Source organism: Leopardus geoffroyi, chromosome D4, assembly GCF_018350155.1.
Source record: "Leopardus geoffroyi isolate Oge1 chromosome D4, O.geoffroyi_Oge1_pat1.0, whole genome shotgun sequence".
NCBI classification, from domain to species: domain Eukaryota; kingdom Metazoa; phylum Chordata; class Mammalia; order Carnivora; family Felidae; genus Leopardus; species Leopardus geoffroyi.
In genome coordinates this window covers 79,912,252-79,937,724 of record NC_059342.1, presented here as the reverse complement: position 1 = coordinate 79,937,724, position 25,473 = coordinate 79,912,252, and the positions used below count along the sequence as shown (strand labels likewise).

At 46.3% G+C, this 25,473-nt stretch overlaps 1 protein-coding gene across 15 annotated transcripts in view; it reads left to right on the top strand.

The window, feature by feature from the left end:
* The window catches only part of CDK5RAP2 (CDK5 regulatory subunit associated protein 2), a 172,194-nt gene that overhangs the window by 10,853 nt on the left and 135,868 nt on the right, over positions 1-25,473 (top strand). For 8 of the 15 annotated variants that reach the window (XM_045469565.1, XM_045469580.1, XM_045469574.1 and 5 more), the window contains exons 3-5: positions 2,386-2,453; positions 16,646-16,756; positions 20,195-20,271. In XM_045469565.1, the coding sequence (XP_045325521.1) occupies positions 2,386-2,453; positions 16,646-16,756; positions 20,195-20,271 (256 nt within the window). Of the gene's footprint in view, positions 1-2,385; positions 2,454-12,730; positions 12,794-16,645; positions 16,757-16,803; positions 16,921-20,194; positions 20,272-25,473 lie in introns of those variants that run through there. The other 7 variants (XM_045469575.1, XM_045469576.1, XM_045469579.1 and 4 more) reach the window with 3 other exon arrangements.

The window sequence follows — 25,473 nt, the reverse complement described above, 5'->3', positions numbered from 1 at the left end:
AATGCTATTATAAGTATCTTTGGGAAGTGCTAATAATTTGCCTTTTTAAAATATCTGAAGAGATACTTTGACTTGTGGGTTGTTTTTTTCTCTTTTCCAAAGTGAGGCGACGTGCAGAAGGAAGTTTTTAGAACAGACAGTGTAAGTGTCCTGAGGTTTACTTCTGGAGAACACTTAAAGGCCACCCTCAGGTTTTCCTTCAGAACCTGTTAACTTCTACCTTACACACAAAATCCAGCAATCTCTATTCTTCCTGCGGAAAGTTGACGGGCCTGCTCCTTGCTTCAGTCCACAGTGTTTGTACCTCGCTCTGTGCCCAGCCCGGGGCTGAGCCCTGGGATCCAACCTTGAACGTGGTCACAGTCAAGCCTAGAAAGTTCAACAGAGAAGTGTCATGACAAATCATATAAAAAAAGGTGCTGTGAGGGAGGATGAGGGGGAGGCGGTCAGGCAAGAGTTTGTTAAGACATTGATACTAGAGCTGAGACTTGACGAACGAGTAGGACCTAGACAGGGATGCAGGCCTCGGTGGCAGAGCACGGGGTGTCTGAGAGCCAGGGAAACAGATCTGTGTGCCCTTGTCTGCTACGCAGGGTTCTTTACAGTGTGCCCCTGCCCGCCTCCACCTCCGAGCCTCTTGTGCCCACTGGTTTCTGAACGCCATGCCTGCCTCTAGGCCTTTGCCTGTGAAGTTTCTTCTTCCTTTTGCCTTCATCTGCCTGCTGCCTCTTTAAGACTCACCTCAAAGTGCTCACCACCTTCTTTGGCTCTCCCCAGGTTCGCTTTGGTGTTCTTTCCTCTCTGGAACTTACACATTTCACTTACTTCATTTATTCCTGTTGATTGGTGACTTTAAAAACCTCCAGAATCAGACCCCTTCTTCCCTGAGTATCATCTTACTACCTGTGCTAAGCCACCACGACCTCTGGCCTGGATTGTACCAGTACTCTGGCTGGTGCCCTTGTCTCCCTCTAAGCTCCTTTCAGTCTGGTCTCGGCGAGGCAGCCCGAGGGAACCTGTCGAAACTCAAGTCCAGCCATGTTCCTCCGTAGCTTGGAGCCCTCTGGTGGCTCCCCAGTCCCGAGAAGAGCCTACAAAGCCAGGCACAGCCTGCCCCCCAGCACCTCCCTTACATCCTCTCCTGCGGTCCCATTGTTTAGTGTCCTCCAGGCCCCTGCGGCTGGTTCTTACATCCACTGGGCACCCTCCCGCCTCAGGTATCTCCCTTTGCCCTTTTCTTCAGGTCTGCCCAGAGGACACCTTCTCAGCGAGACCTTCCTGATTTAGCCACCTTACTTAAAATAGCAATCCTCACCCCACCCTGGATATTTCCAATCCTTCACCACTGAATTTTTCTCCATAGCATTTATCTCTTTTTAACATACTATCTAATTGCCCTCTTATTTTGTTCATTGTCTGTCTTCTCTCTTGAGACCGTCAGCTCCATTTGTTTCGTTTCCTGACGTGGCCACATCTGTTTTCGTTTCCTGACGTGGTGCCTAGCAGAGAGGAGGCCCTCAGTGCATATTTGTTGGAAGAATGGATTCATTCATTTACTCAGTGCACGTTTCACCCAACACTTAAAAAGCACCAGGCACTTTCTACAGCATGGTACCAGTTTGTCTACATCTCTGTCTTGCCTACTAGATTGAGAGCCTTTAGGCGGGATCAGTGTCTCTCTCACCATTGTTTCCCCAGCACTAGGATGGTGATTGGCACAGAGTAGGTGTGCGATGAATGTTTGCTGGAGTAGAGGAGCTGTGAAAAGCTTTGGGCGGTGGCAAAGTCTGTAATCGCCCTAAAGCAAGGATGGGGCAGTTTTCAACCTGTTGCCTGCTTTTGAAAGCACTTCTTGGAACACAGCTTCCTTACTTATGAATTGTCTGTGGCTGTTGTGCTCCAGCAGAAGAGTTGACCAGTTATGACAGATTTTAGGCTCTGCTTATGGCCTACAGAGCCTAAAATATTGATTTGTCTGGCGTTTTAAGAAAAAATTTGCCAACCCCAGGCAGTTAGACATGCTTTAATTGCTGACACGGGGAGGTGGTATCCCGTTCAGTGAAATAACTCCATGACGATCACAGAGGAAGCACCTATCGGGACAGTTGGGGTTGGCCACATGCCCAGTGCGTTTTGTGGGTTCGTTCTCCGACAGGTTACACTGGGGCTCCTTGAAGTAATTTGTAAATACCTGAAATATCATGGTTTAGAGCTTTCCCTGGACTCAAGTCAGTAAATCACAATAGACAGAAAGTGCCAGCCGAATGTACTGTGGAAGCTGTTCATGTTTTTGTGTTTTTCTTTTCTGGGCTCTGTTCCCTAACAGGGATGCTGGGTGGTTTGCGTACCATGCCGTTTTCCTGTGTCTGTTTTACCTTTTTATAGTGCTCCCAAATGTGTCCGAAGAAACAGTGTCTCCCACCAGAGCACGGAACATGAAGGACTTTGAAAATGTAAGTGGAGATACCAGATCATCATCCCTAACAAATCACGTCTGCTGCCGCGGTCCAGGCAGGCCCAGGCGGGAGCTGTATTTCTTGCGAGGTGTCGAAGCTGGATCACGACAGAGTTGCGGGCGGTGCTGCCTCTTGGGGGCGCTCTCCGTACGGCTGTTCCCTACCTGTGCACCCGGCCCTTGTGTCCCCGGGCCAGATGCGGGTTCTGACAGGACCAGCAATTTCCAGCTTTGGGGAGTTTGACATATTTCTGGGGTCCTGAACGTCAGGATATTACCATACTGCCCAGCGGAGAGGCGTTAATATTCGCCAAGGGCTTCCCTGTAACGTGAGGCATGTTATCGATGGTCCCCACTTAATCCTTGCTATAACTCTTTGAGGTATTTTACATTTTACACATAAGTCGTGAGCCTAGGAGAGACTCGCTTACAGTCACGTAATACTTGAGTGGTGGGGCTGGGATTTGAATGCAGGTTTTTAAGGATTCCAAAACCTTTATTCCTGCCGCTGCTCTGTGCCACCTCCTTGCTTTTCATAGGCTTCATCTTTGTTGCTGTGGAACAAAACGCGAGCAGCCTGCGCCCGGGGCGGTTGTGTACAGCGTCTGAGGACGCCTCACGTGGTGACGGATTTGGCCTCCATGCTTAGTGTCTTCCCGCATTGTGTCTTCCATTTGTTAACAGAGGGGGTTTGTTGTCAAGGAACAGGAAAATAAGGTTATTTTCCCAATTCCAATTCTCCTTAACAAGTTACCTGTTCAGCGCTCTCATTTGTCATGGGAAGAATTAGACCCTTCCTTCATTTGCAGCCAAATGAAATCCATACTACGCAAGACACAGGAGATATTTATCAGGGAGAAGACGGAGGACAGAGAGAAGGACGTTCCGCAGTTACGTCTCTCCCTCCCCAGTTGTCTTTACAGAACAGAGCGGTACTGTCTCTGGATTTAATTTAGAATACTCATTACTGCTAATAGTTATCTGCAAACCACCAGTGACCAATTGAAGAAATGACTTGTCAGATCTCTAATGGAAACAAGTAATTTCTGAGCTTTGAGTTGTTCTCATTTCAACTGTACAACTCCATCTATGCTGTGGGGTCTGGGGCCTCAATCAAATGAGATTTGATTATTCCACATCGTGTATAATTAAAACGTGCTCTGCTATTAAATGGCTGTTTCTGTTTTATCCTCAGAGTAAGAATAGCCACTGTTTATTGAGCTCTTGCTCTGAGCTGGGCACTTTCAAGATTTAGCTCTTCATGTATGTTACTTTAATATGGAAGCCGATCCGCAAGACACGGAGTTATTTAATTTTTGAAGGGCACGGCTTTGAATTTTATTCCTAGGTGGAAAAACTTAACAGAATCTTAGAATTTTCGCTTTGCATGTTATTGTCTGCCTTTTGAGCCGGAAGGAATCTTAGACTTGAGTCCAACCCTAGGAGAAACTGAGGTGCGGGGATGTGACCTGGCAGACCGTGGCCCCTGGGCCCAGGCTGCCTGCAGGTTCACTGCTCACGAGTGACCTCGGGCCAGTCGCGTAATCTGTCTGCACTGTCTTTAGACTGGGCGTGTTGACAGTTTCTGCTTCTTCAGGCTGCTGGCAGGATTAAGTGAGCCCCTCTCGGCCCGACGCAGAGCTCCTCCTCCTCTTCACTGTTGTTAAATTCGTTATTAGTTTTTCTACTCTGCCGTGTGATTCAAGTGTCCCTTCTCCAGATGGGTTCTGGATGACCTAAATGCTGTTGTTCTGGAAGGCGAGAGGGAGTCTTCTGTGCCGATACGTTTCAGGATTTATGCTTTTTCTTTATGGCTGTGGTCCTCCGGCTGCTGTTAGGTTTTTATGGCATTAATATTTTTTATTGTAGCATTTTCAAGAGCAAATTCTGCTGTTGAAATTGAAATGACCACAGTGTTCCCGGTGTCTCCCTTTCAAGTCTTTATGAGTCGCTGAAATGTTTCATTTGGCCTGACTACTACGTGCATGAGCTCTACGCAGAGGTGGTCCGAACTTTCTGTGGGATGCTTGTAGGAAATGCTGTTGGCGTCGAATGCTAATTTTAAAGTCAGCATGCATATTAAGGAGGGGCTGGAATACTTTTGATTTACAAGGAAGTTCTTGATTCCTCTTATGCTAGTCTCAGCTGCTGGGTAACCGAACATCAGGGTCTATTAGCTAAGGTCTAGCAAGACCTCGGCCTTCTTCTGGTTTGCTCAGAGTTGATCCATTCGTCAACAAATATTTTCAGATATGTGCTCTGTGCCAGTCTGTGGTCTGAGGCTCGGGAGTCTGCAGTAGAGTAAGACCAGGGAGGTTTCCCTGTCATGAGACTCACAGGCCGGTCGGGGAGATAGATGGGAAAATGGTGCAGCGACAGAGGGAAGTACAGAGCGCAGTGGGTCACAGAGGAGGGCTCTGAACCTGGCTGGGGGGATTCAGGGAAGCCTCCCTGGAGGAAGTGTTCCTCGAGCTGGGCCATCAGGGACAAGTAGGGATTAGCCAAGGTGAGAGGACTGGGAGAGCATCCCAGGCACAGGGACTCACCTGGGCAAGCGCAGCGAGAGGTGTGCTGGGCGCAAGGAGTTTAGGGGATTGTAAGTTCCCGTTGGCTGGAAGGAGGCTGTGTCAGGGGGTCCTGAGAGCAGTGAGGCCACTGAAGAAGGCAGGGGTCAGGGGTCTCGTATGTTACCCTGCTTTGGTTGGCCTTTGTCCTGAAGACGAAGGACGGCCGGTGGGGGATGCTTATCTGGGAGGGAAAAGACCAGAGTTGTACTCTCAAAAGCCCCCTGGGCTGGAGGCCTGGCGACAGGCTGTCACTGAAAGGCTGCTCCGTGGGGTGGTGCTGGAGCTACGTGGCTGTGGTCGGGAGAGGTCAAGAAGTGAGGCTGAGACTCGGATCTGGGGGAGACCATCCCGTCCCTTTGTTTGACACACGGGCGCTCCGAAGCCCCGAGAGGGCGCTGACTCTTCCAGGCTGGGAACCAGGTCTTCCACACAGGCGGCCTTTCCTGCTGTCCTCTGCCGTCCCCTCTGTGTGGAAGCCACTTGCCTCCTTGTGGGTCTCTGCATTGCCGATCCTTTGTCTATACCTGCATCAGGTGAGGTGGTAATCACCTGTAGGGCAGGCCTTGGGGGGGGGGAGCTGGCAGGTCTGCCTGTCTTACTGGTCCTTTCCAGGTGACAGCGCAGTGGGGGCTCCCGGACCTCGACCGGAGGAGGCCTGGCAGAGGCAGCGTTTTGTAAGACACTGTGCTGTGTAGTGTGGCCTGTCCTGGGTACTCAGGCAGTCAATTTCTCTTTCTCTTTCTCTCTCTGTCTCAACATTTTTTCGGTGAGTGGAGGAGACCCGGAATCTGGATCAGTATGTCCAGTCCAGGTAGCTATCTTTATCTGTATATAGAAGAATTTAATTCTGGCTTTTTCTGTGACCTTCCGGACAGAGCATGGCCTGGGTAGCTTTCTGCCTCTCTTAATACTGGTGGACAGCATTATTTCATGACTACTGGTTCAGAAAGACTTGTATTAAAAGGAAGGGCTTGAACCATAATTTACATAATCTCTTAGTGTGGGCCATTCCAGGTGGTTTTGAATTTTTCACTCTTACAAAGCTTTGATGAGTCTCCTCGTGTAGGTCATTTTACAGTTACGTGATTATGGCCTTAGGGTAAATTCTGCTGCTCTTGTCTCATACCCGCCTGCCCGAGGTGCTGGTGTTCTCGTGCCCAGGCCCCTGTTCCTTTGTGTTCAAAGTTCCTGGTCTCAGCTGAGGCAGGCGGAGACCCGGCCCTGTGTAAGGGGCTGCTTCCGTGTTGCTGAGGTCAGCACATGCCTCCTTCCCTCACAGCCTGTGCTCCGGCCACACAGCCTGCTCTCACTAACCCACACGGGCAGGGCCTTCTCCGTGCTTCTCCCTCTGCCTAGAATCCTTTTTCCCTCTCCTTGAGTCGCAGGACCTTCGTGTCTCAGCTTGAAGTGTGACCTTGTTAGAGAGGCCGCCCCTAACTCCTTCCCCAGCTCTCTGGAGACCCCCATTATCTTGTCTGACAGCAGGCACTCAGCACCGGCCTTTTCCACCATGGATCTTACGACTGTTTGTACTTCGGTGTTTTATTTGTGTGCTTGCTTAACGTGCGTCTCCTTTATCCCTAGTATTCAGCGCCCGACAGGATGGTGGGCGCTTGATAAGTATTTGTTGAGTACGTAAATAGACGAGTATTTGTTGAGTACGTAAATAGACGAGCTTGTAGAAGAAACTAGATCTGTACATTTTGGTTACTTTGTCTGTAAAATGGGAAAATAATTTTTGTCTCATTGGGTTGTGATAAGGATTGAATCGGGAATGCCAGGACCATGTAGTGGGAGGGGGACAGAGCTTGTAGTCGGTGTGGGGGCACGCAGAGCTCGCCTTACAGGAGAGCAGGCAGCAACCAGGCATGCCGAGGCTAGGGACGCAGCGTGAGGGGTGCGTTTAGAACAAGGCAGGAGACCAGGAACCGTGTGGATGCGAGTCCGTGGAAGGGGCTGAGGACTGCCTGTAGCTGGCAGACTGCGTGCCGCAGCCACTCTCCGTGGTGCTGGCTGTGTTCAGGATGGGGCTGGCCAGCACCGAGGGCCTTTGGATTTAAGTTTGGCTTGTGGCCAGTGGAATGTCTGGTCGGTGTTAAGCGCCGGGGTTCACCCGTGCTTCTGGTTCATCCTTGGCCTCCCGCTTACCATTGGAGGCTGTGTGTTCTCATACCTTTGCCCTCCAAAAACCTGGCCAGATGGCAGGCTGGGCAGTGTAAATTTTTACAATCTTTTTGAAGGCCATTTGGAAAGAGATTTTTATGGTCATAAAAATAGTATTACTCTTGAGCCTCGTAATCTGTTTTGGGGGAAATTTGTCCTAGGGAAACAACCCAGTGGGAGGAAAACGCCGTGTGTGTGAAGCTGTTTGTTGCCACATTGTGTACGGTTGGGAAAAATTGGGACAAGGGAATTATGTTTTACATTTGTTATCTCTTTGTCTTGCAACAAGTTCCTGAGGAAGGTGTTTTACAGATGAGGAAGCTGAGGTTGGAGAGATCAAATGACTTGCCTGTGAGCTTGGTGTGTTGAGACACTGGAAGGAGGCTTTGATGGTACAGCCTGTCTGCTTTCCACGGTACATCCTGAAACCGTAAATGCTCAGCAGAGAAACGGCTAAATCACTGACTGAATCAGTTCAGTGGTACCTAGCGCTGTCATTGACTTGATACTTACGTGCAGTTCTGCAGCAACGTGAAAAATACTGAGGATGTAATGCTAGGCTGGAAGGAATATAAGAGGAGTTGGTTTCATAATGTAGGTATATTCCAAGTGTTGCTTGGGGCTCAGTTTCTAAATTCTGTTACTGCTGCAGTATTGTTTGTTAATAAGCAGATGTTTGCCTAGTAACTGTTTGTATGATTTGAGGACGTGAGGGAGAGTATTGGACTCAGAAACTGATTCCAAAGTGTCCTCCTCATTCTATGCGCCTCGTTGAGCTGTCGCTGGCAGAATTACCTCACGTGCGGTGTTGTCGACCAGAGGTGAACTTGGAGCGGCAAGAGGTCATGGTTTTTATGACGTCTAGGTGAGTGGTCTAACAGTTTTTGGACTTTCAAGGAGCATAAAAAAAATTGACGGTGGCCCAAAAGATGTGTCCGTTGAGGGTTTGAGTGAGAAATGGCTGTCCTCCATTTCCCGCTTGCCAGGTGCCTTAGCTCATGGTGTTGTCACGACACTCCTGTGAGGTGATGGATTTTTATCCTTATTTATAGATGAGCCAACAGTGGCTCAGAGATGTTAAATAGTTTTTCCAAGGTCACATGGCTCACAGGTTGGTGGCCTTGGGAGTTCAGTCTGTTTCTGTTGACCCCATGGCCCCCTTGCTCTTAGCTCTGGCTGCCTCGGGTCCAAAGATGCCTTGGGGTGAGCCTCAGCTTTGGGGGCCCCGGCTCCAGCAAGCTGCTGAAACCGATCACCAGAGTCAGGTGAATTGCTGCGATTTCAGCGGGGCCTGGTTGGAGTTGCCCTGATTCTTTCCTGCGTTGTTGGATTTTGTCTGTCTTCCCTTCCTGATGGAGCTCTAGGCCAGGCAAGGCTTTTGGCCAAGGGAGGCAGGCAGGGTGACAGCAGCTCCTTCAGAATCTGTCCTGCTGCGCTCTGGGGCCTCCCTCCAGCTTCGGAAAGCACCACCCCATAATCACGTTGGGACGTTTCCCGTCTCGGATGACTGCAGTTCCACAGTCGCCCCGCGGCTCCGGGGGCTGGGATGTGGCAAAGTACAGCTCACGCGTCAGTTTGCTTGTCAGCGTTAGGTTTCTAAGTCGTGTGTGGTGGGTTTTATCTTGGGGGTATTTATTCCTGGTGTATGGTAAGCTGTTTTCACTTTTTCCAGCTCGGGGTTTTTGTTTCTTTTTTCTCTTCTTGAGGTCGATTCTCTTAAAGGGGGAGATACAAATGAGAAAAATATTAATATATTTTACGTTCTTGTACTGTGCTAGGCACAGTACCAAACGTTCTGACTAATTTCTTTCAATCCTGTAGTAGGTCTCTGAGATAGGTATTCCTTTAATCTGTAGAAAGGAATCCAGACGCACAGAAGGATGAACTTGACTAAGGTCCTACAGCTAGTAAGGTGGTCTGGATTGTATTCATTCATTCGTTTGTGTGTGCGTTAACAGAGGTTGACTGAGCATCCCCTGTGCTCCAGACACTGTGCTAAAGCCTTAAGGGAAACAGCCATAAATGGATAATATCCCTGTCCCCAAGTGGATTATATTCATGTAATTGGCATGATAATAAATAATAAATGTGTAAATAAAGGAGTACAGATTGTGAAAAGTTCTAGCAAGAAAACCAAGAGTTCTGTGTTCAGGAGTGACTCAGGTGGCAGTCACAGTGGTGGGGACCGCTTGAGATTGTGTAGTCAGGAAGGGCCTCCGAGATGGTGCCGTTGGAGCTGAGGCACCGGGCACGTGCTGCGGGAAGAGCCGTGTGGGCAGACAGGGGCTTGGCTTATTTGAGGACCAGAAAGGAGGCCGGCGGGGCTGGAACATTGCGTGACAGGGTGATAATAGGACGAGGCTGGCGAGGAGAGTGGGGACCAGATCACACACCTCTCTGTGCCCATGGCAGGGAGTTTAATTCTAAGAGTGATGGACAAAAAACAATGGGGTGATCTGTACTAGATCTGAATCTGAAGACCGTGGGACTCTCTTTGCATCACATTGCCTTCAAGAAATTCTTAAATGTGTCCAGCCACCTGGGCAGCCGTTGGGCACTTGGTAACTGTCTCTTTATGATTTGGGCTGGAACGTACAAGACACAAGTGTGTGTGGTGCCCGACCTCTTAGAGGTGGATTGATTAGAAAAAGCAAGTTATCAGCTGGTATAATGCAGTGTGACAGTTGCAATGATAAAGAAAGTAGAGGGTATATGGAAACATTTGGAAGGGTCTCCAGTCCAGCCCGATGGGGGTAGCCAGAGAAAACTTTATGAGGGAAGTGGTATTAAGTGGAGAACTAGGCTGGCATTGTTGTGGAAAATAGGGTGCCTGTACCTCATTGTATTCACCTGGGCCGGTCTGGTGTTTGCATTCACCTTCTGAAGGCTTATTTGCCTTTTTCTTATTTTTTAAAAACTTTTTTACCTATACGCAGGATACATATTCTTTCAAGTGTTGCTGAGAATTTTAGCAGTGTGTACAATGTGGGTATTTTAAGCAACCTCCATAAATATTTCATTGGTAGTTGAGTAATAGAACAAGGTTCCTCTTTATAGGAAGCATCTGGTGGGGTAGACTTTTTGTTTGAATGAACGTTTTATGTGCTGTTTTCTTAAAACATTTAAAGCAAGGCTTTAATGAACTTACCAGTGGTTTCTTGTGCTGTCCTTGTTAGCCACAGAGTTGAAAACTCAAGTGCTAACAAGAGGGCCAAGGACAGTTTGATGTAGAGTGTGCATATCATTTTCTTTTATCCAGTTATAAAAATATGTTGGTTAAAAAGCATTATATATTCTTACCAATTACTTTTTTTAAATGCTGAAAAAAAACCCAGTGGGGATCATGTTATCATTCATTAGTACTGTATTATCAGTACTATTTTACTGTATTTTATTTTAATTATTTAAAAAAATGTTTATTTATTTTGAGAGAGAGAGAGAGAGAGAGAGAGAGAGAGAGAGAGAAAGAGCAGGGGAGGGGAGAGAGAGAGAATCTTAAGTAGGCTCTGTGTTGTCAGAGCAGAGCCCGATGCTGGGCTGGATCCTAGGAATCCTGAGATCATGACCTGAGCTGAGGTCAAGAGTCAGGTGCTCGACTGACTGAGCCACCCAGGTGCCCTATCATTTTAGCAATTTTTAAAACAGCTTTCTTGAGATATGTTACATGAAAAAATTCACCAATTTTAATGTTGGATGAGCTTTGACAGGTGTGTACTTCCTTATAGCAATACATAATCAAAGTATATATGTGTGTATATACACACATACATATTAATACACATATATATATATTAAATGATTTTTTTTTTTGGTATATGTGTGTATATCCAGTTCTAGGCTCATGTAACCATCATCACGATTAGAATACAGAACATTCCAGAATGCCAAAAAATTCCTATGTGCTGTCTCTTTGTGGTCAGACCCTTTCTTCATCCCAGACCTCTGGCAGCTAATGCTCTGGTCTTAGTCCCTATAATTTTGCTTTTTCCAGATGTCTTATAAATGGCATCATACAGTAATATAATCTTTTGAGGCTGATTTCTTTCCCTTACCGTAAGGTCTTTGAAATTCATTCATGCTGTTGTGTGTATCATAGTTATTGGTTATTAGTCCATCATATGGATGTACATTTTATTTATTCACCCTTTGAAGAACATTTAGGTTCTTTCCAGGTTTTGGTGGTTATTATTAAAGCTGTAGTAAACATTTGTGCACAGGTTTTTGGGTGAACATAGGTTTTTATTTCCCTAGGGTAAATCCCTAGGATGGGAATTGCTGAGTCATATGGTAAAGGTAGTGTGTGTGTGTGTGTGTGTGTGTGTGTGTGTGTGTGTGTGTGAGAGAGAGAGAGAGAGAGAGAGAGAGAGAGAGACTGCCAAATGGTTTGGCAAAGTGGTTGTGGCATTTTGCCTTCCTATCAGCAGAGTATGAGGTTTCCATTTGCTTCACATCCTCATCAGCATTAGGTATTCTCAATTCAAAAAAAATTTTTAGTCATTCTAATTGGTACTAAAACTCATTGTAGCTTTAATTTCTGTTTTCCTAATGGCTGAAGGTGTGGAAAATCTTTTCTTGTGATTATTTGCCGTCTGTATGTCTTCTGTGAAGTTCCTTTGAAAATCTTTGGCCTGTTCTTTAGTTAGTTTGTTTGTTTATTTAATTGGGTGGTTTTCTTACAGTTACATTTTGGGAGTTATTTGGGATACAGTTCCTACGTTGGATTTCTGATTTGCACAAATCCCAGTAGGTAGCTTTTCTAATCATTCTCTTAACACTGTTTTTCAAAGCAAATGTTTTAAGATTCTGATGAAGCCCAATTTATTGATTAAAAAAAATTTTTTTTAAATGGATCATGCCTTTGGGATTATAGGTAAGAACTGTATAGCACTAGGTCTCAAGGATTTCCCTCTGTCTATTTTTCTAAAAGTTAGATAATTTTATGTTATACATTTAGGTCTATGATCTAATTTGAGTTAACTCCTGTTTAAAGTATGATAGGTTGAGGTTCATTTTTTTGGTAAATAGATGTCTAATTGTTGGGTCGAGGTTGATTATTTTGTAGGTGGATGTCCAGTTGTTCCAAAGCCATTTGTTGAAAATGAAAAAACTGCCCTTTCTCCATTGAATTGTATTTGTACTGTGAGAACTAATAAAAGAACTTTGCTTAGAATGAAGTTGGGTGCCAGCAGGGGGAGCTTTCAATCCGGTCTCTTGTCAGTGGCACAGCCAGCGGGAAGAGAGGGGAAGAGAGGGCGCCTTGCCTTGCCTTGCCCTTAGATACTACTTTACTATCTTAGCAGGAGGCAGGAAGGTTTCTTACACCCGAAGCCCTTCACCCTCCTCCCCCACCCCCCGCAGCAGTCCAGCCATCCAATGAGAATCCACCATACTTCCAGCTCCCAGTTTACTTTAGTGGACTTTTAGTTTACAACAGCCCATCCCAACTCCCCCCCCCCCCCCCCTTCTCTGTAAAAGAGCACTTCTCACCTTTATTCTCTGGGTTTGCGGGTGGGTCTGCAGCAGCTTGCTTGTCCTGGATTGCCATCTCTGCTATTCCTGAATGAACTCATCTTTTGCTGGTAGAATAAATGGCAGTTTTATTTTTAAGGTTAGCGGTTGCTTTGTCAAACACTATTTAGCTGGGGGCACCTGGGTGGCTCAGCCAGTTAAGCGTCCGACCCCTGATTTTGGCTCAGGTCATGATCTCAAGGTTCATGGGTTTGAGCCCCGCATAGGGCTCTGTGCCGACAGCGCAGAGCCTGCTTGAGATTCTGTCTCCCTCTTTTTCTCTGCCCCTTCCCCATTCTCTCTCTCTCCCCCCCCCCCCCCCCCCGCCTCAAAAATAAATAAGTAAATGTTAAAAAAACTAATTGGCTGTAATTGTGTGGGTCTGTTTGTATAGTCTGTTTCTTTGGATTCTTTTTCAAAATTGTTTTCACCCATCTAGCTCTTTTACTGTTCCATGTAAATTTTATAATCAGCTTGTTTCTAACTATAAGAAATCCTGTGGGGATTTTGATTGGGATTGTGTTAAATCTATAGATCAGTTTGGAGAGAATTGACATCTTTATTATATTGTCTTTCAGCTCATGAATTTGGTAAGCTTCTTATTTAAGTTCTTGATTTCTTCAGCATTTTGTGGTGTTAAGCATACCTCATGGTTTATTAGATTTATGTTTATGAATTTAAGTGTTTTGGAGGTATTGGAAAATGGTATTTAAAAAAGTTTCAGTTTCCAGTTGTTTGTTGTTAGTGTATTGAAATAACGCTTAATGTTTGCATTTTGACTTTGCTAAACTCACTTATGAATTCTGGGATCTTTTTTGTAGATTCGTTGGGATTTTCTACATAGATGATCATCTATCTTCCGATAAGGATGATTTTAGCTCTTCCTTTCCAAATTGAATGCCTTTTATTTTTTCCCTTAACCTTATTGCACTGGCTAGGACTTCAAATGCAGTGTTAAATAGGAATTGTGAGAGTGGATATCCTTTTCCTTTTTCTTAGTGTTAGGGGAATAGCATTGTTTTTCATCTTTAAATATATATATATATATATATATATATATATATATATATATGTATTTTTTTTTTTTTTTTTATAAATGTATGAGTTTCTTGTAAATACCCTGTAGCATAAAGGAAGTTTCCTTTAATTCCTGGTTTGCCAAGTATTTATCTTGAGTAGCTGTTTGGTTTTATCAGATGTTTTTCTGCAGCTATTGATATCATATATTTTTTTTGTTCTTAGTTTTTTGGTCTGGTGGATTGCATGGATTGATTTTTGAATGTTGAATTAGAATTAGCTTTACATTCCTGGGATAAGTCCCACTCATGAAGTATTAATCTGTTTTTTCAGTTTGCTAAAATTTAGTTGAGGATTTTCCATTTATGTTCATGGGTGACTTAATCTAGTTTTCTAAGTCATAGTTTTCTTGTAATGTTTTTGTCTGGTTTTGGTATCAGGATAACATTGCCCTCTGTAAAATGAAGTGGCAAAATTCCCTCACCTTCTGATTTCTGGAAGATATTGTATAGAAGTGGCATTATTCCTTCTTCCAATATTTGGTAGAAATTGAGACTGAAATAATTTTGTTTTGGAGTTTTCTTTTCTGGAGGGGTTCTGACCCATGGATTGTTTAGAAATGTGTTAATTTCTAAATATTTGGGTATTTTCCAATTTCTTTCAGTTACTGATTTCTACCTTAAGTTTATTATGGTCAGAGAACATGGTTTGATTTTCAGTTCTCTAAATTTGTTAAGGTTTGTTTTATGACCCAGGATATCCATGGGCATATCCATGAACAAGCAAAGTGAACCTATAGAAAGTTGCAAAATAGCACAACAACTGGGGTACCTGGGTGGCTCAGTCAGTTAAGCATCTGACTTCAGCTTTGTTCATGATCTTCCAGTTCTTGGGTTTGAGTCCCGCATCGGGCTCTGTGCTGACAGCTCAGAGCCTGGAGCCTGCTTTGGATTCTGTGTCTTCCTCTCTCTCTGCCCCTCCCCTGCTTGTGCTCTCTCTCTCTCTCTCTCTCTCTCTCTCTCAAAAATAAATAGAACATCAAAACAAAATTTTAAGGGGTGCCTGGGTGGCTCAGTTGGTTAAGCGGCCGACCGGCTCAGGTCGTGGTCTTGCTGCCTGTGGGTTCAAGCCCTGTGTCGGGTTCTGTGCTGACAGCTCAGAGCCTGGAGCCTGCTTCGGATTCTGTGTCTCCCTCCTCTCTGCCCCTCCCCTGCTAGCTCTCTGTCTCTTTCTCTCTTAAAAATAATAAACACTAAAAAAAAAATTAAAAAAATTTTAAAAACACAACAACCAATCATATATACTGCATCTAGATTCATCAGTTAGTATTTTGCTACGCTTGCTTTATTCTTTCTTTCTGTCTCTCCCCACTCATTAGAGAGTCAGTTGCAGACATCATGACAGCATCCCTATGTACTTGAGGATGTATCTCTCTTAGGACATTTTACAAAATTATAACACTATTACCTAATACAAAGTTGTTATTCAGATTCTCCACTTATCCTCATGGAGCTTTTTTCTTCTCTTTTCTTTCTTTTTTTTTTTTTTTAAATTAAAGATTTACTATATGATTTCATTGCACTTAGTAATCATGCCTCCATTACTTCCATTTATTTACAAGAGTTCCCCAACTACTTTTACCTTAAGATTGTCATTAAGACTTTTGAAGGGTTCAGGCCTGCTGTTCTGCAAACGTCCTTATATTTGGATTCGTCAGATGGACTGCTTCATTAGGTGCAGGCTAAAGGTTGTGGGCAGGAACACTTAAAATGAAGTCGCTTGCTTTCAGTGCTTTGTTTCAGGAGACACTGCATGTCACTTTCCCCCATCACTGGTGACATTTAATATATTATCTTGATTTAGGTGGTGTCTACTGGATTCCTAAATTGTAATGGACCTTTTCCTTTAGTAATTAATAAGCCATCTGTGGGGTAATAACTGGGTGAATGTCATGTTCTCCAGTGATCTTTTATCAAATGCTTTTAACATTGATGATTCCTTTTTTTTTTAATGTGTATTTTTGAGAGAGAGAGAGAGAGACGGAGAGACAGAGTGTGAGTGGGGGAGGGGCAGAGAGAGAGGGAGACCCAGAATCCGAAGCAGGCTCCAGGCTCTGAGCTGTCAGCACAGAGCCCGACGCGGGGCTCGAACTCCTGGACCTCAAGATCATGACCTGGGTCGAAGTTGGAGACCTAGTCGACTGAGCCACCCAGGCACCCCTAGCATTGATGATTCTTACCTGAATCAGTTATTACTGTCATGGTTGGATAATGGTGATTTCCTTTTTTTAAACTTGTTTTTATTTTTATTATTTTTTTTATAGTTTATTTATTCTGGGAGAAAGAGAAAGTGCAAGTGGGGAAGGGGCAGAGAGAAGGAGAGACAGAATCCCAAGCAGGCTCTGTGCCGGCAGCCCAATGCGGAGCTTGAACTCACAGATTCTAAGATCATGACCTGAGCCGAGATCAGGAGTTGAATGCTTAACCGACTGAGCCACCCAGGCACCCCTATTCTTATTTTTTATATTTTATATTTTATATTTTATTTTTTTTTAATTTATTTTTTTTTATAATGCTGATTTTCTCTTTTATTCCTCTGCATTTACTAACTGGATTTCATTTGCGAAGAAGAGATTTGCCTTTCCTTTCCTTTTGTTTTCTTTCTTTTCCTTTCTTTCTTCCTTTCTTTACTTACTTACCAGCAGTGTGGAGTCACGGATTCTTTTCTTCAGTCATTATTCATTCAAGTGCTCAGATTGTCTTAAATTCGACTAGCGAGAACCACTTAATTCTGGGTTGGTACAATTGCAGCAAAGGTAAGTTTTCTCTAGTATTTAACATTTCAGTCCATTCGTGGCCTTAGGAGCTACAGGGATTAATGCAGGTACCGTCCTTCAGACCTTACTTTTGATAACCCTTCTGTGCTTATTTTCCAGCAAATCACTGAATTGAAGAAAGAAAACTTTAATTTAAAGCTCCGCATCTATTTCCTGGAGGAAAGAATGCAACAGGAATTTGATGGCCCCACCGAACACGTCTATAAAACTGTGAGGTCCCACTTCCCACGGCCACACCTGGTTTTTTTCTCAGAGTCATTCCCAGCAGAAATTTGATTAATATTTGTTCTCCGAGTTAGCCTGAACAGACAGAGCTGCTTTCATTTAATCTGAATGGATTACGGGGAGCATAAAACAATAGGATGACCTTAATAGTAAGCAAAGAGTTGCAAGATTAATTTTAAGGGATTCTGTCTCTCTTTTTCAAATCCTAATTCTGATTTACTCTTTCTATCTCAGTTGCCTTTTCCTAATTATTCAGGATTGAGACAAAGGTGGTGAAATGGTGGAGTGTCTTTGGAATTGCGGCCTGCTGTTACCCACTAACTCGTGTAGCTGTAGGCAAGGCCCTTCAGCTCCCTGGGCTTGCTTTCGGAGTTAAGTGATAGTCCCTCTGTCACAGGGTTATTTGTGTGGATTAAAACGGAATGGCAGAGGAAAAGCCCTAGCACACAGTCAGTGCTTGGCGATGATCCTCGCTGTCTGACAGAGGCTTCCCTTGGCAGCCCGCAGTGAGGACCGTCAGCTGTCTGTGCCCTGGCTCTTCTGTATTCCTTGCATGCTTGCTTGTGACGGTCAGAAAAGCGTCTGTTCCCATCTGAAGGCTTGACCTGGGGGCCTCTGCCTGAAAACAAACCTTGGTGCTGAAAGTTGAAAACAGAACTTGGCTTTCCTGAAAAGACATAAGTACAAACAATATTTCAGTGCCCATTTTTTGACTTTCTCCAGCAGATTAGCCCCTGGCCCGGGGAATGTCTCCGTCTTTTCTCTTCTGAAGTTTGCACCACTGGAAACTTTTGAAGGGGGAAAAAGGACTCTCCTTGAGTTTCAGCAGATGGGACTTAAATGGGCTTGTCTTGAAGAAGGATTGTACTGTACTTCTGAGCCTTTTCAAGAATTGAAAAGCTCTCTTGTCCCTTAAGGCAGTTTTTTTTTTTTTTTTTTCCCCTTCAGTGTGGGGGTGGAAAGGCAATGAGGATGTCACCTTTTCTGGAAGGGAGTGATGATGCAATCATAGTTTGAAGGAAAAACCAATAGCCTAAAACATTTTCTGTGTAAGTATGGTTACACACTTCTAGGGTGATAGGGAGCCAAAGCGTGTTAGTTGCTTGCTCTTTGTAAGCCACGGTCTTGGGCATTTGGACATTTATCATCTTATTTTAACTCTCAAGACAGCCTTGTGCAGTGGAGATTATCCTCATTTTACAGAAGAGGAAACTGAAGTTCAGGGAAGATCAGTAACTGGCTGGATGTCACAAAGCTACTATGAGAGGTGTATTCTGAATACAGGCCTGCCTCATTTTACTCTGCTGTTTAGCTTTTTTTTTTTTTTTTTTTTTTTACACTGTCTGATTAGATGACCTGATTTAATTATACTTTTATTTCAAGTTGTTGGATAGGTAGGTGTACATGGCTCAGAATTCAAAAAGCATCAAAGGAATACACTAGAGAGACTTTCATCCACCCTTGTCTCCTGGTTCCCCAGATCTAACCGATATTATTAATTATTTATGCAGAGGAATTTTATGTATGTACAAGCAGGTGTGTGTGTGGGTATAAGTCTCCTTTTTACATAAACGCAGGCACGTTCTGTTCTGTACCTTGCATTTTTCTTTAATAATAAGGATAAGGATATCTTTTCCTTAACAGTAGTGTAAGGGCGTCTTCATTCTCTTTTATAACGAAATTCCATTTTAAGCTTATAAGGTGTCTTGACTTATGGTTTGGAGACTGATTCCCATATATTATAAGTTTATAACTTCAGGTATTGGAGCTTGAAAAATTGGTCTCGTGGACATGTTAGCTCTCCATCGTTTTAGGTCGGGGGTGCCAGTTAGTTCATCAGACAGCAGTTTAGATTATCTGGTGTCAGTTCTTAAATGGAAACTCTCTGCCCTTCTTAGAGCTGAAAAGGTGTCCTCTGTTTGAAGGCTGTTGCTGTAGGGTCCTCACAAAACCAGCTGAAGACCGGTGACCTGTCATGCAGTGATCTTTATGCAAAGATCAGCTTCTCCTAACAAAGTTTGGTCTCGTGGGTGACTTCTTTAGTGCCTGTTGTTGACCGGGAAGGAGATAACGCACTGGGAGCCCCGTCTGCTAGGCTCTTCTCATTTGTGAGCTCATTTGCTCCTCAAATGCCCTATGTCAGGTAGGGCTTGTGTGTTTCATTGGCGCTCGAGTGGCCTGAGAGAAGAAACTTTGCTCTCTCACCTCCTGGACTTGTGCTTCCGAGGACGACTACAGGCTTGCACTTCCAGTTTCATAGTTGATGCCGGTGTGCAGGCAGGGCCCGTGTCTGCCTTGTTTACCACGCTGTCCTCAGCGCTTAGCCCCATGCCCGTCCTGTCACAGGTCATCGGTATATGTCTGCGACCAGCCCAGGTTAGCGGGTTGATTTCCATTCTGGCTGACTTCTCAGTCTCGGGTCCTCATTCCCCCAGGGCTGCTTGGCAGGAAGGTAGGAGGCGTGTCCCCTGAGATTATAAATTTTACCGGAAATGTGACTTTTATTTAAAATAACCCACATGGATTATGGATGTGAAATCGGCATGAATTATTCAAACAAAACAGGAGCAAGATTTCGGAGAAATCTTGGATTTATAGCAATCCTCCATCAGCTATGCACTCAGACCTCACGCTCTACTTGCGGGAGTTCGTCTGCTATTCCACCTGGGATACATTCGTGGGCAGGTTTGAGAAGCCTGCCACTGCCCCAGTGTCTCACGCTGCGGTGTCTTTACCAGAGCTTCTGTCTTTGGGTTGTCACGTGAGTTACAAGCCCGAGGCCATGTGTGACTCCCTTCGCTGCAGTCAGTTAAGAGGAGGACGTGTGGTTGGAGAACGCCGTGGTGGCCCTCATAGACAGCTTGCCCCACGCGGTTGTGGCTTTTTTGTAAGTGCCCCGAAATCTTACGCTGAAATGAGACAGGCAGTGGTGTGGCCTCCCACTTATCTATCCACGTGTTTTATTTACTTACTTATTTATTTATTTTGAGGCTGTAACACGTTCCCACTGCTACAGCCACCACATGCATGATTGTAAACAAGCAGAAGTAATTGCCTTGGAATGGGAAAAGCAAACTGCAGAATTGCTTGTAAATTTGCCTGGCGGAGGGCAAACCATTTTTAAATCAGCCTCACTTGTATGACATTTATGCCTCAGTGTTTGAGTGCTCTGGCTGTTAGAAGCTTGGAAAATTTACATAATTGTTCCAAGTCTTGAGGAATCCAGGGCTTCCTTTTGAGACCACCAGTGTTTAATAATTCCCTTCTCCCTGTGCCCTGAGGCTAATGAGGTTTTGAATCTAGCATCTGCCTATTATAAGCGTCCTGTAAGTTAGTCTGTGCGGAAGGCTGTTTCCCCACCGCGCACGTTCTGGGGTCCCGTATTTCACGTTGTTTCTTTTCTTTCCTAATCTTGACTGGAAGAACATCGAACTGAAGGTGGAAGTGGAGAGTCTGAAGCGGGAGCTCCAGGAGAGGGAGCAACTTCTCATCAAAGCCTCGTGAGTACCTGTCATCCTGTCACAAGCTTGCAGGGTGCCCGGGGTTCCGGGGGTGGAGGCTGGCTGGGTCCATAGAACACAGCCTTGTGTTTTCTGAGCCAGTTGTTTTCCCACTGGGCCCTGAGGACCCCAAGGAGGTGTCCGTTTTTGTTTAATTACTTTTCAACAAACTTTTGAGGTGTAATATACTTAACAGGGAAAGCAATGTGATCTTAAGTGTGCAGATGGCGAATTTGCACTAAAAACACCTGTGGGGCCACCATCCAGATCGAAAACTGGAACATCACCCACCCCCCAGAAGTCCCCTTCTCCACCAAGATAACCACTGTGCGGAACACTGATGGCATCGGTGTTTAGTTCTGCCCACTTTTGAACTTGATAGGAATGGAGCCCCATACCGTACACGCCCCCTTTTGTGTCTGGCCTCTTTCCTCAGCAGCGTGTTTGTGGGATCCACCCATGTCCTTAATTCTATCAGCAGCTCATTCATTTTCATTGCGGTAAAGGCCCTAGGGGCTTGCAGGAATCCTGAGGGACTCTGGTGAGTGAGGCTGGGACGCAGAGGGTAGGGCTTTAACCAGAGGAACTTGTTTTTGTGTCTGTTTAATGCACTAGGGTCTCTTACAATATTTTGTTTAAAAGAGGTGCTCTGCTTAAAACACGTTTGAGAAGTATTATTTTAATTAATCAAATAGTTAAATATTTGTCGAACAACAAGCCCAGTTCAGAGAATACAGTCGATGACTCGATTGGTTATTCATTCATTCGTAAACATTTATTATGTAATTGTGCCGCGTAGCGAGGATTTGAAAAGAGACGTCCCCCCACTTCAGCCTTGTAGCACGCTTGTAGACAGAGTATAATGGGGGCACGGTGACAAGAGGGCGTTTGTGGGTCTGTTGGGGCACCGAAGTGTACAGTTTTGCTTGGTGAGAGTGGAATCAGACTTGCTGGGGCTGACCCACCTTCCACCAAGGATCTGGCTGAAAGCTTGGGTGGAGGCACACCATTTGTCTTGGTAGCTGAGCTCCTGCTGGATCCAGTGGGCCAGAAGCATGGACTCTTTGGCTTAGGGCACAGCTGCACCGCTCTGGGCCGGGCCATATCATTCCTTTCATTGTCACGCGGCCAGCAGCTGGAAGTTGGGCTGCTGCTGGCTTCGAGGACACTAGGGGCTCCCCGGCCCAGACCTCCCTCGCTTATTGCCGATCTTTGTACGCTTGGTATTTTCTGAACGAGTGAGTGAATGAATGAATGAATGAATGAGAAAACTCGATTGATAAGTTTTTGTTTTTGTTGGCTGCTGTTGCACATTTTTTGTTTGTTTTTGTTTTTTGGTTTTTGGTTTTTTTGAAGCACATCATTCTCTGGCACGAAGTCAAGTCAACTTTACCAAGTCTGGAGGTCAGTAGTAGAATTTGAATTTGGTCTGTTTCGTGCTCAGCGCCCTGCCTGCTGCGGGTCTTGGCTAGGACTTGCCGTTAGCAGGCGAGTACACGCGGGAACCCGAACTCACAAAGGCTGTGTGCGCTCCTCCATACCACACACGGGGCTGAATGTTTTCAGGGCTCGTGCACGCATTTCTGGGCGTAGATTCCCCAGGCTGCCCACGCAGACCTTTTTGGTCTGACTAGTTTTTTTTTTTTTTTTTTTTTTTTTTTAACGTTTATTTTTTGAGACAGTGAGAGACAGAGCATGAATGGGGGAGGGTCAGAGAAAGAGGGAGACACAGAATCGGAAACAGGCTCCAGGCTCTGAGCTGTCAGCACAGAGCCCGACGCAGGGCTCGAACTCACGGACCGCGAGATCATGACCTGAGCCGAAGTCGGACGCTTAACTGACTGAGCCACCCAGGCGCCCCTGGTCTGGCTAGTTTTATTAATTTATCCAGAAAAGATTTATTAAGCAGCTGTTCTGTGCTGCACTGGGCTAGGCTCCCGGGGATGCAGTGGTGATCCAGTCAGGCTTGCATTCTAGAAGGGGCGATGGTGATAAAATACTCGGGATGGTAAGCGGATAAATACCAAGTGGGAAAAGAGCCGTGAGGAAGACAGAGGCAGCGGTGAGTGTTGACAGGGTAGGAACAGGTCTGTCAATAGAGACGTATTGCAGGGAAGGGGCCCTGAGCGGGGAGCACTTAGGTGAGGTCTGAGGAGCAAGTAGGAATTAGCTGGTGCACGTGCAGTCTGAGGGAATATGGGAAGTCTGGGGAGGTCTGTGTCTTGTCCTGCAGGGTCTTGAAGCCACAGCAGAGATTATCCCAGATAAACGGGAAGAAGTCATGGGTTTGAGCAGCTGACACAATCAGATTTAGTTTTGTGGAGGTCACTGGATGCGGAGAGGAAGGCGCTTCGTAGACAGAGCGCGGGGCGGGGAGGCAGGGAGACCAGTCAGGAGGCTCATCCGGTAGTTCAGGTGAGAGGCTAGCGATGGCGAGGGGTGGGCGGCCTGCAGAGGCGTCTGGTGAGCAAAATCAACAGGGCTGGGTCACGGATGGGGAGGGGGATGTCAAGGCTGACTCCTAGGTCAGGGGCTAAGATCGCGAGCTCTGTGAAGAGTGTTCGCGACGACGTAGCTGCTCCGGCGTTCTCCCTGCCAGTGCCTCGTCTGACACACGTTCCTCGTCTGGCTCACGGATACTGAACACGTTCTGTTCCCGCTGCTCTGGCTTGGCCCTGGCGGCCCCTTCTGCTTTTCCTGTCGCCTAGCTGACACCGAGGCTCGGGGTGAGCCCCACCTGGCTGCCTGTAGCCCACGTTTCCATCCCTTCCCAAGCTTCCCTGGCAGAGAATCACACTCCCGCATGTGTGCCGGCACTTTATAGTTTATAAGACCCATTTGCATCCATTTGGATGCCATCGTTCTCCTGGGAGCCAGGCAAATCTCGAGGAAAGCCTTCTTGTGGACGGGGGGGGGGGGGGGGGGGGGGGGTTTAGGCCTGAGAAGGGAAGGACTGTGACCAGCACCACTCAGGCGGGATGATTGGAGCCGGGATGAGAACGCAGGTCCCTGACTTTGGGTCCAGCCCTGATTTCATATGCTTTTTTTCTCTTTTTTTCCGTGAACCTTTTTTTTAAAAAGTGCATTTATTTATTTATTTTGAGAGAGAGAGAGCGAGCATGAGCGGGGGAGGAACAGAGAGAGAATCCCAACAGGTTCCGTGCTGTCAGCCTGGAGCCCAGTGTGGGGCTCAAACCATGAACCGTGAGATCATGACCTGAACTGAAACCAAGAGTCAGACGCTTAACTGAGTGAGCCACCCGGGCGCCCCTCGTATGCTCTTTTTAATTTTCACGTGTGTGATTCTTGTTTCTCCAACACGACTGCACCTCTTCAAAGGCCAAGAGTCTCTTCTCCTTCAGCGCGGCGTGGGGCACCTCCGCCGTTCCTACTCCGTGGGCCCCTTGTGCGTGCTGTGTGCCGTAGGACCCGCACGGTGTCTGTCACATCCCTGCTAAGTGTGCCTTTCCCTGCCCCTAACTGCCCAGCACCTACAGGCGTGTGTAGGTACATTCTTGGCGACGGAAAAAATACCTTTGTTAATGCCCTCAACTCCCTTTTTCACTTTTATGGTGTTTTTTTTTTGGTGGGGGTTGGGCAGGAGATAGGGGACCTGTCACAGGAAAAGCACCTGCTTTTTCTCCAGAACTATAATTAGAATGGAAAGAATCAAGAGGAAAGGGTGATGGTTAAAAAGGGTAGCAGGGGTGATATTTATAGAAGGTTCTCTTTTGTATCGGGTGGAATGCTGGTTTAGACCACTTTGTCCCCACCTTTCTTCGCCTTAGGTCTTGCTCTCCATCTCGTCTGTTGGCCCAGATTCTATAAGGAGAGACAGAGTAGGGGGAGCGGACTGCCATTTATTCTACTTTGCCCCAGACCCTGTGTCTGGCACTTGACCTGCTTTATGGCTTTATCAGTTTCACAACAGTGATGTGAGGCAGCCGGCATTCTCATTTGAGTGTGGGGGGAAACTGGGGCCCGGAGGAGTTGGGGGGCTGGCCCAGGTGGGTGACAGATCCTGGGCCTGTCTGGCTCTGGAGCCCGCTCTGCCTTGCTGGGGGGGGAAACACGTATGTGTGCTGGGTCTCCATTGTTGTACTTACCAGTTACAGTAAGGGGACATTAAAAACAAAGGCAGACATATTGTCGGGAGTAAATTTTATCTCTGTAGCTTTAAAGCACAAACAAAAATAATAATTCCATTAGTAGAGGAAAATTGCACCATACTGCCGAGTATAAATTTTATTGCTACAGTAACTGTAAAATACAAAGATGATAAATGAAAAGTTGGAACATTTATTATTGGGGATATATTTTATTGGTATAACTAAAATGCAAACAAACTGAATAATACCAGCACTTGTTAGAAACTGTAGTCCGCCTCTTGCCAGTGTATATGATTCTGACTATAAAACACCAAGGTTCGTTGTGGGCGGACGGGAGGGAGACGACGTGTTTGCCCTCTCTGGGCGGGGGGTGGGGGGGCGGGGGGGGGGGACCATTCCCTAGAGGGGGCTCTGTGAAGCACAGAAGCACAGGGCTAAAACACTGCTGGTGGTTAGTGGGAATTCAGGACGGGAAAAATCCCGTATCCGCGGCTCAGGAGGAAGAGCCTCTAGCCTTGTGTGTGGTATCAGCCGTATGCCGTGCCTTCTGAGGAACGACAGGAACGACCGAATCGCGGGGAACTCCAGACGCCACTGATGGAGAAATGGGCCGAGGGAGCCAGGGCCGCGCACATCATGGCATTGGAGGGGAAGTGGCAGTGGCGGCCCCGGTTCTGGCCGGAGAATGACCTGTCTCAGCTCAGAGGGGTAGACGGAGGCCTCTCCTGGCATCTCAGCAGGGGCCGGCGCTGTGGTGGCCACAGGGCCAGCAGGTGGCGCTCAGATGCGGGGGGGGGGGGGGGGAAGAGGGGGGAAGGGCGCCGTGCCGCGGCCACCACACGTGTTAACACGTTCATTCTAAGAGGCAAGCGTGTCACTTTTCAAAATTTTTTTTTTTTTTTTCAACGTTTATTTTTTTGGGGACAGAGAGAGACAGAGCATGAACGGGGGAGGGGCAGAGAGAGAGGGAGACACAGAATCAGAAGCAGGCTCCAGGCTCTGAGCCATCAGCCCAGAGCCCGACGCGGGGCTCGAACTCACGGACCGCGAGATCGTGACCTGGCTGAAGTCGGACGCTTAACCGACTGCGCCA